The sequence below is a fragment of the Micropterus salmoides genome, unplaced genomic scaffold, assembly GCF_014851395.1.
Source record: "Micropterus salmoides isolate LMB-PRFRI ecotype aquatic unplaced genomic scaffold, ASM1485139v1 Ms_hic_scaffold_5, whole genome shotgun sequence".
In the NCBI taxonomy this organism is placed as follows: domain Eukaryota; kingdom Metazoa; phylum Chordata; class Actinopteri; order Centrarchiformes; family Centrarchidae; genus Micropterus; species Micropterus salmoides.
In genome coordinates, this window is record NW_024044237.1 from 25767519 (window position 1) to 25778126 (window position 10608).

Below are 10608 nucleotides of genomic sequence, written 5' to 3' on the forward strand. Positions count from 1 at the left end.
ACTGTGTTTCAGAAAAGCTCAAATACACTGCAAAGGGACGAGAGAAAACACGAGAGTAGGGTGATATGAGCAAGGAGGCATGCAGAGCACAACAAACAGAGCAGACAAATGGGTGTCTGACAGACTCTGGGCACAGGGACAGAGAATTAAAGCATGCCGGTGCTTAGGTGAGCCGCTAGTTAGATACTCTTTGAATAGACTGATTTTTTTCATACAGGAGATTTGTCCTAACACACACAGGTTGGAGGGGGAAATCAAAAAGAGATCTGGACACTGAAGCCCAACCGCAATTAATGAGAGGTTTAGAATCGGCTGATATTAGACTTCAAGTAAGAGTCTTGTTTCATGGAGATGAGCAGAAGTCTGCTGTGATGACCAGGAAGTGAATTCTTAAACACAGTGCCGGCAAAATATTGCTTTAATACTGTTTGTTAATTATTTAACTACACTTGGGTACTGCTTGGCAGTAACGTGTTGTAGAAAGTTAGCAAGACTATAATCCCAAGATGCTTTTCAACTTTACATCTTAGAATGTGACTGCATGCAAATTGTCACATCAAATGAAATTGTTGCATTCAAGGTGCCAGACAAGCCATGCAAGGGCAAGAATATGGAAAATATTTTCACACCCAAATAGAGAAGGAGCATGTGCTCCTGTGGTGTATTACTAGATGTCACTCTGAGCGTCGGTAGACGTTTCAGCCAAACACTGAAAAGGGTCTACTGCACATGTTATGTTGTAAAACAAAATACAACATAATAAAATGACTGTATAAACATACAGTATTTTGGCTGCCAAACCACAATGGACAGGAAAAGCAGAAAAAAGGAAAGGAACATGGTGTTCATTGACTGTGGCACTCCAATAACTGTTTTTTGCCAGAATAATCGCAAGCCCTCAAGTGTGGAAAATAAAATATTTCTCACTTGTGTCAGGAGTCAGAGAAGAGCTAAAATGTCCCAGTAAATACACACAGCCCCTATCTCTCCCACCGCTGTTTTGTTGGTTATGATGCTGGTTTCCTGACCTGGACGAGAGTATGACGAGGTCAGCCGGGAGGTGATCCCCATTTGCAGCTCTGACTACTTCCCCAACCGCCAACTGACATTACCAACCACGCACCAGCAGGGGGCGAGAGAGAGAGAGAAGGTGTGGCAGTTGTTCATACAGGGGGCAGGAGGAGAAGAGAGGATGAGAAAGAAAAAAGTGGGATGGAGAGGATAGAAAATAACAGACAGACAGACAGACGAACAGCAAACACATAAGAGGAGAGAGACAACTGTTTCAGTTTTTGGGAGATGAGAAAAGCACAATATGATCAGTCCTGTGTGATCAGACAGCATGGTTGGTCATCTGTTCTCCTTTTCACAAAACCATTTAGAAAAACATGATTGGATAAAATTTATGAAGTTGCTCAGCCATATTAAGCTTTAAATATAAAAAATGATATTAAGAGCAAAGTAGTGATGTGGGAAGTTACGATGAGATCGTGACAATTGTCTTTATTTTTAGAGAAATCTAAATATAATTTGTGATCAATTTTAACATAAAAAAATCTTAAAAGAGGGATACAGCATTGATGTAAGCCCCATCGCTACCAGGTCCAAATGTTTTTTTGAAAAGGTGAATGAGGAAGATAGGTTTATGCTGACATGATTGATCAATTCTAATCCAAACTCACATTACCACTGTCCCACCTAGAGAAATGATGGTTGACAAGCATGATAAGTATCATTTACTCATGATTGGACTCATAAAAGTTGGGTATAAAGGTATGTATTACTAAACAAATTTTTTATTTCTGATTTTAAAACACAGGACTTTAAGCCACTTTAACAATGACTCTATGCATTATCTAACCATCACTTCTTTAGGGAAAGCTGACAAAGTTCAAAAAGAGGAAAAAAGGGAGAATTTCCCCACAGCCTGACAGCAGGGCGGACTCCTATACCTGGACGATAAAATGGCAGCATCCGCAGGAACGAAATCACTGCCATTTACTCTAATAATATCGCCCACCTCAACCTGTGAAAATAAACTGGTTACTGCTGTGCACTGCCTATAAAACAGCATACATGGAAACATGAGTTCTACATCAGAAGTAAAAATGCACAGATGGTAAGAAAAAGAGGAAAGTATATGTCGCGCTGATCTGGCAGAGGTGCGCCTGTCTCCCGTGTGCCCGCCTCCTCTTGCATGCCGTCTCACCTGCGTGCCGCCCCGCTCTGCATCGGCAGCCGCGTGTGACCGTGCGTGCGCGCCCTGGCGCACCCTCGACCAGGTGAATTAGATTGAGCAATCAGAAGCTCGCACACACTTCAATCAGCGGGAGCATATAACGCAGTCATTTGGCTGGTGGAAAGGGACTGACACGACGGAATGAGCAGCACACATCCACTGCGGGGAATGAGACTTTTGATTTGACGGGCTATCGGTAAGCTCACTTGAATGTTGTTTAAATCTTTTCTGTTTAGGTGTTAATATGGGTGTGTTAAAGTTGTCGCTGCATGGTTGAAGAGAGGGAGAAACTATGTTCAAATGCATGGATATATATGGTTAAAATGTGTGGGTTTTCTACCTAATTTGTGTAAAAGAATGCTTAAATAGTAAGCCAAAATTGTTTTGTTAAAGATTAATTAAAATGCATAATTAGTTTGGTGAAATGTGAAGAATAATATTGAATTTAAATATACTTACCGTTTTGGAAATATTTACCTTGACTTGTGTTTACTGTGGAAATACCTGTTTATTCAAAATGCTTTTTATTTCTGTGTTTAAAGGTTTTTCACCTATACTGTTCAACTCCTGTTCAATTATTCAAATAAATTATTCTGAGTGAAATCCGAAGTCTGGTCCTTGTCAAGTGTGGACACCTCACAGTTAAAAGAAACACTTGACAGTGAAAAACCGGCCTGACGGTAGGAAACCGGCCGTGACAAGTGAAGACTCCACAAGAGCCCACCACAAAGAGGGAGAAGACTCCACCTGGGGGCCTGGAGGAAATCAACTACCTGCCGTTCACCTGTCAGTCCAACAGCCAAAAAAGGCAACATGGCCGAGTCCAAGTCACTCGAAGAGCTGAAAACAGAGCGAACTACAGTAAAGAGACTTTTTTCCCGACTCACCAACCATATAATGAGGACCCACATGGAGATGTCTGTGGAAGAGCTGCAAGATAACTTCAAAAGACTCACAGCAGAGGGCGCTAAAGTGATGGATGCAAATGAGGAGCTTGAGGCGGCTTACATTGCACAGGGCAGAGAACTGACCCTTGCTCTAAAAGCTGCAGAGGCAGAGTGCGAGAACGTCTCCTCCACTCAGCCTGACACACCCCTGGAGGCATATGACTTTATGCTCCGCCATTTAGAGAGCCTGGTGCACAAAGCCAAAGAAGCGCACCAGACCTGGAACCGCTGGGCTCCACGAGCCGAGAAGCAAGATTTCAATCGTCGGCTAACGGAGCTCGAAACCCTCCTTCCCAAGCTGGTGTCGAGGAAAGCCGCCCTGATTGGAGCAGCAAGTATTAAAGAGGACAGCAACAGAGTACCTGTCACAGCCCACAGCGCAGCCCCTGTTGCAGCCATAAAGCTAAAAGCCACAGCTTTACCAAAGTTTACCGGCAGCCAGCGTGAGTATTACAGATGGAGGAAAGAATGGGAGGCTCTACAGAAGCAAGGTGAACCAACCGGATCCAAAGAGGTGAAGAAATTTCAACTACTTGATAGCCTCGACGAAAGAGTGGCCAAGGATCTACGGCTCTCTACTTACACCTCAGCAGACGAGATCTTCAGAGTCCTAGAGAACCGCTACGGAAACCAAGCCACCATCGCTATTGAGATTGTCGAGGAGCTACAAGCTATCCCACCTGTTCGTGGTAACCACCCAAGAAGAATCGTAGAGCTCATCCAAGCAGTGGAAAAGGCCCTCTATGATTTAAATGAACTAAGCAATGCAGACGCCATAAAAAACCCACTAGTAATAAAATCCATCGAGAGCAAGCTGCCAGAGTCCCTGAAGAAAGACTGGCTTACCCACGCTGCTGACCCAAGAAATGCTGTAAGCCACCAGAACCGCTTTGACAAGCTACTGGCATACCTCCAATCCCAAGAGTCTATCTACGAGCAGTTAGAACAGCTGAGAGACATCGACCCTGCCAAGGAGAAGACCAGGTTTCAAACAAAGTATGCCCGAACAAGGACAACTAAATCCAGCAGTGAATTAGGAGGCTGCATCATCTGCGGAGATCCAAAACACAAAAGAAAGCTCTACATCTGCAGGAGGTTTAGAACCACCACAAAGCTCCAGGAAAAGAGGGACGCAGTGCAACAGCTCGGAGCCTGCAAGAGGTGCCTCGAAATCCACAATGAACCCTGCAGAAAAACTACTTACCTGTGTGGGAATCCAGAGTGCAGAGACCAACACCACTACCTTCTCTGTCCCTTACCCAGACAGCTGTCCCAAAGACCCAAGTTTGGTCCGGTGAGAGCTGAGGGGAAAAATTACACCGAGGCCCAGGAAGAGTTTCTTTCCAAACTTTCACCTGAGCTAGCGCAGCAGTGTCGCAATGCTTTCTGCAACATCGCATCTCGAGCATACAACTCCACTGCAGCAGAGAGAGGAGAGAGAGGCCTTCTGGAGGAGACTGGTCTGCACGAGTACCCTGTGATCCTGATGCTCCTTAACGTCACTGCCAATGACGGGCAAAGAATCGGAACACTTATTGACCTGGCGTCTGACACAAATTACATAACCCACAGAGCTGCAAGCAAGCTGAACCTTCGCAGTGAAGATGTCGCACTAGTCGTCCATGGCGTCGGAGGGATGAAAGTATCTGTCGCTACAAAGCGCTACCTCCTCAAGATCAGAGTCAGGACTCCAAAAGGAACTCTGAAGTCTCACCAACTGATCTGCTACGGACTTGACAAAATTGCAGAGGTGCACCGACATGTTCAACCTGACAAGCTGCAGAAAATCTTTCCTGATGTTCCCCTCAAAGACTTCATCAGACCCAGAGAAATCCAGCTTCTGATCAGCCACAAAGAAGGCCAGCTGGTGCCCCAAAAAATCCGTTCAATTGGTGACCTGGTGCTCTGGGAGGGTCCACTAGGCAAGACAGTCGGGGGCATGCATCCAGACCTCTTTGAGGAAGTCACCCTGATGGCCCATTCGTCCAAGACTCACTTCGCCAGATCAATGAGAACTTCAGCAGTCAAATATCTCGAATTCAAGACAGACCCAATTTCCTGCCAGTATCCCGACCACCCCGAGACCCAGTCTAACACAGCCACCAGCAGCAAAGACTTTCTGAAGTGGTGGAGGTGGGAGAGCATCGGAGCCGCCTGTCAGCCGAGATGTGGAGGGTGTCGCTGCGGGAACTGCCAGCCAGGGGGAAAGGAGATAACTCTTGCAGAAGAAAGGGAGATGGAGATCATAAGAAATGGTTTGACATACACGACTGGAGATGTACACAGCACCGAACCACACTGGCATGCTAAGTATCCGTGGACAGAAGATCCAGCAACCCTGCCAAACAACAGGAAAGCAGTAGAGGCAACATTCTCAGAACTGAGAAGCAGCTATCAAAAGAACCTGAGTGGAAGGCGGCCTACGCTGCACAGATCCATGAGATGGTGAACCGCAGGGCCGCAATGAAGCTGTCCAAAGACATTCTGCAGAGTTGGACCGGGCCAGTGTGGTACATAAGTCATCTCATTGCACTAAACCCACACTCAGTCTCCACCCCAGTCAGACTAGTGTGGAACAGCAGCCAAAAGTGCAGAGGTCTCAGTCTGAACGACATCCTCATCAAAGGTCCTGATGTCCTGAACCCAATCCGAGCTGTCTTATTGAGGTTCCGAACTGGTGTCTACGCTGCCCTTGGAGACATCCGGAAGATGTACAACTCTGTCTGGCTGGAAGATCGGAGGTCCACCTGCACAGATTCCTGTGGCGTGACAGTGAAGATGCCGAAATAGAAGATTTTGCCATAACAAGAGTCAACATCGGAGACAAACCTGCCGGTTGCATAGCCCAAGTCGCCATGCGAGAAACTGCGAACTTACCTTCATTCAGTCACTTCAAGGAAGAGAGACGCGTGCTGGGAGAAGATGTATACGTCGACGACATCCTGACTTCACATAACGACCTTGACCATCTGAAATGCCTCACAGCCAACATCAAACACATCCTGAAAGCTGGAGGATTCCACATAAAGCCCTGGGTTTACTCCATTCAAGGTGGGAGGAAAGAACCCAAGGATGAGATACCAAAGACTATGATCCTACCAAACCAGCTGACAAAAGACGACAACAAAGCCCTTGGCCTTGGTTACACCATCAATGACGACAAACTCCATGTCATGGTTGCAGTTAACTTCTCAAAGAAAAGGAGAAAGATGCGCCTTGGTCAAAACCTGCTCAGACAGGAGGTCAGAAATCAAACACCTGATCCACTCACCAGACGAGAGCTGCTAAGCCAGGTTTCTAGCCTGTATGACCCACTCGGCCTTGTGACTCCTGTCAAACAAAAGGGTGCCATCCTGGTCAGGAGAGCTTTTCAAGAAGCCAAGGTAAAATACTGGCTAGAAGACTCGTGGGATGCTGCTTTGTCTGAAGGTCTCAGAGAAGACGCTATAAAGCTATTGGAAGAATATGCTGACCTGAGCCAACTTCGTTTCACCAGATCCCTGACTCCACCAGATCTCTGCGCAGAGCCCAGTGCAATCACATTCTCTGATGGCAGCCAACACGCATATGGCGCAGTGATGTATCTTCGCTGGAGTTGCAGCCGTGGTGTCGTTGTGAGACTGGTCGAATCCAAATCCAAGCTGACCCCCCTTGACCACAAAGGGGATCCTGTAAAAGCTGAGATATGCGGAGCAGTCTTCGCAGCCCGCCTCAAGACCTACTTCCAGAGACACTGCCGACTCCAGGTCAAGAAATGGTATCATCTTGTCGACAGTCAAACAGTCCTGGGTGCAATACAGCGTGAGAGTTATGGCTACCAGACTTTCTTCGCAAATCGCGTTGGTGAGATCCAGAGCAGTACCGACGTCCAAGACTGGTGGTGGATTCCAGGGCCAGCAAACATCGCAGATATCATCACTAGAGGGGCCAGTCCAGATGCCCTAACTGAGGACTCCGAGTGGCAGTCGGGTCCAAAGTTCCTCCAACTTCCTGACGATGAGTGGCCAAAGAAATCCGCCAGAGACGTCGCAGCCCAAGCTCGGGACAAAGTCACAAGGATCCAGAAAAAAACATTGTAGCACTACTCTCCAGATGTCGCCTGAAAACGGCACAAAATCCAGCCCAGCTAGAGTATGAAAGACCACCAGCAGGAGCAGCAGTCCGGCATCTAGTCGATGGAAAGCGCTTCAGCAACCTGAGAAGGCTGATTGGGACTGTGGCTTGGATCTGGAGAGCAGCTAAAAAGTTCTTAAGTGCCGAAACCAGAGACCAAGAAAAGTGGGAGGCAGTACCATCCTCGGGTATCCTTACAGTCAGAGAGAGACGGGACGTGTTTCGAGACCTTTGCCTAGCAGCACAAGAGGGCGTCAACTTCCCAGGCACCACAACAGACAGATTAGTCGTCTACAGAGACCAAACAAGTGGACTTCTAGTTTGTGGTGGGAGAATCCAGACCTTCAAAGAAGACCGCAGAGCTGTTCCCCTCCTACCTTTCCAAGCCTGGTTATCTACCCTGCTAGCCAGAGAAGCACACAGTAAGGGACATGAAGGTGTGGCGGGAACCCTGCTGCGGATGAGGATAAAGGCGTGGGTCATCAGAGGAAGGGTCATTGCCCAAAAAGTCGTTGACAAGTGTATCGTCTGCAAGAAAGCAAAAGCAAGAACCTGCAAGCAAATAATGGGAAACTTACCTGATGAGAGGTCTAGTCCTGCTGCACCATTCGAGTTTACGTCCGTTGACCTGTTTGGACCTTACCATGTTAAGGATGATGTCAAAAAGAGAGTGACCATGAAAGTATGGGGCGTCGTGTTTTGCTGTATGTCCAGCCGAGCCATTCATGTCGAGCTGGCAAGCACACTATCAACAGAGAGCTTCCTGCTTACCTACCAGAGATTCACCGCTGTCCGAGGCCATCCCCGTAAAATCTGGTCTGATCCTGGTACGAACTTTGTCGGAGCGAGACCTGTCCTAGAAGAGATGTACACTTACCTGAATCAACAGAGCAAAGAGTCACTTGAAGAGTATGCTGCCAAAAATGAGACGACCTGGATGTGGAAAATCCTCCCGGCCGATTCACCTCACCGAAACGGAGCCGCCGAAGCTGCTGTCAGAGTCACCAAGAGAGCCCTCCAAAGCCTTGGCAATGTAGAAGGTCTTACCTTCAGTGAGTTCCTGACAGTGCTCCAGCTAGCTGCTAATCTTGCCAATGAGAGACCCATTGACGCCAGAGTCCAAAGCCGAGAAGAGCGCATCCAGTACATCACGCCAAACAACTTATTGCTTGGTCGAGCTACACAAAGTGGAGACTTCAAAACTGTCGACTACACCACCTACCCATTCAAGAGGCTCAAAGAAGTGCAAACGATAGTAAACAACTTCTGGAAGTCCTGGAGCCAACTTGCTGGCCCGAACCTGTTCATTCGCAGTAAGTGGCATACTGCTGAAAGGAACGTTACCATTGGAGACATAGTTTGGCTCTGCGACCAAAATGCACTGAGAGGGCAGTTCAGGCTTGCAAGAGTCATCGGCGCAAATCCTGATTTCAGAGGTGTCGTTCGAGATGTTCATGTGAGAGTCTCCCCAAGTTCCAGCATCTCTGTGAGAAGCTCAAGACCTGGTGCCGCAGATCCTGGATCAAGTACCATACTGCATCGGGACGTCCGGCGCCTTGTGGTCCTCATACCATGGGAGGATCAAGTCAGAGACCAGCCCACCTGAGAGTACAATCTTTCCGGGCGCCGCCACGTAAAGATCGAGTGGGAGGTGTCGCGCTGATCTGGCAGAGGTGCGCCTGTCTCCCGTGTGCCCGCCTCCTCTGCATGCCGTCTCACCTGCGTGCCGCCCCGCTCTGCATCGGCAGCCGCGTGTGACCGTGCGTGCGCGCCCTGGCGCACCCTCGACCAGGTGAATTAGATTGAGCAATCAGAAGCTCGCACACACTTCAATCAGCGGGAGCATATAACGCAGTCATTTGGCTGGTGGAAAGGGACTGACACGACGGAATGAGCAGCACACATCCACTGCGGGGAATGAGACTTTTGATTTGACGGGCTATCGGTAAGCTCACTTGAATGTTGTTTAAATCTTTTCTGTTTAGGTGTTAATATGGGTGTGTTAAAGTTGTCGCTGCATGGTTGAAGAGAGGGAGAAACTATGTTCAAATGCATGGATATATATGGTTAAAATGTGTGGGTTTTCTACCTAATTTGTGTAAAAGAATGCTTAAATAGTAAGCCAAAATTGTTTTGTTAAAGATTAATTAAAATGCATAATTAGTTTGGTGAAATGTGAAGAATAATATTGAATTTAAATATACTTACCGTTTTGAAATATTTACCTTGACTTGTGTTTACTGTGGAAATACCTGTTTATTCAAAATGCTTTTTATTTCTGTGTTTAAAGGTTTTTCACCTATACTGTTCAACTCCTGTTCAATTATTCAAATAAATTATTCTGAGTGAAATCCGAAGTCTGGTCCTTGTCAAGTGTGGACACCTCACAGTTAAAAGAAACACTTGACAGTATATTTGTATATTAATAAAGGAGTTAACACATTGATACAATATTTTATATACAACACTGATGAGAAGACACACTGAAGAAACAGCTGGAGTCCTCTTTCCATTACTACTGAACTTCAAAAGAAAACATTTTATTTATCAGCATTTTCAATCATAAAAAATGGTTTTTAAAAAAAGAGCCACAACTTTCAACAACAAGCTCCTCCTGGCTGCACAAATGGTCCGTTGTATTCCTATCAAATTTAATGTCTATTTTATTTGCCACTGATGTCAGAAATAAAAAAAAAGGATTATTGAAAAATCCTGAATTAAAAATTTGTTCTGATCAATGGCATCAATAGCACAGCAATCCAAACACTGATTAGTTACATAAATAAAGATTTAAAGAGAAAGCAGTTATAATTTTTTTTGTCACAAAGAAAAAGATGGACAAACTAGGTAGATTTAGTAGGTAGTAGGGCTGAATGATTAATTGCATTTGCGATATTATTGCGATGTGATAAAACGAGATTTTCTAATCGCAAAGGCTGCGATTACACTCTGGTCACATGACACCCAAGAGTAAAGCACTTTGCAGACCAAGCATCAACTTCGCACGTTACGCTGTACTTTTACTTGTTGTCGTACAATGGCCTTAAGCTTGACAGACGCTGGCACTACAGTAACTTTAGTATCACACAGGGAATGAATGTAGCACCCGTGGTGGTGGGTGAAATTGTCGGGCCATCCGCCCCTTTGACGGACAGGAAAAATGCAAAACAGAAAGACACGTGTTGTAAGGTAAGCCTATTGTGGCGATCGGTGCCTGCTTCACACACACAGCCACCAGTCAGCTCAGGAAATATCTGTGAAACGGCGTTTCACACTAAACGCACAAGTAAGAAAGAGGCCCAGTCTGTC

General features: G+C 46.3%; 1 protein-coding gene across 7 annotated transcripts in view; it reads right to left on the bottom strand.

The window, feature by feature from the left end:
- Positions 1–10608, bottom strand: part of atp8a1 (ATPase phospholipid transporting 8A1) — a gene marked incomplete at its 5' end in the record, with an annotated part of 101898 nt that overhangs the window by 75398 nt on the left and 15892 nt on the right. For 4 of the 7 annotated variants that reach the window (XM_038698923.1, XM_038698925.1, XM_038698920.1 and 1 more), the window contains 1 exon segment: positions 1029–1102. In XM_038698923.1, the coding sequence (XP_038554851.1) occupies positions 1029–1102 (74 nt within the window). 7 annotated transcript variants of the gene reach the window in all.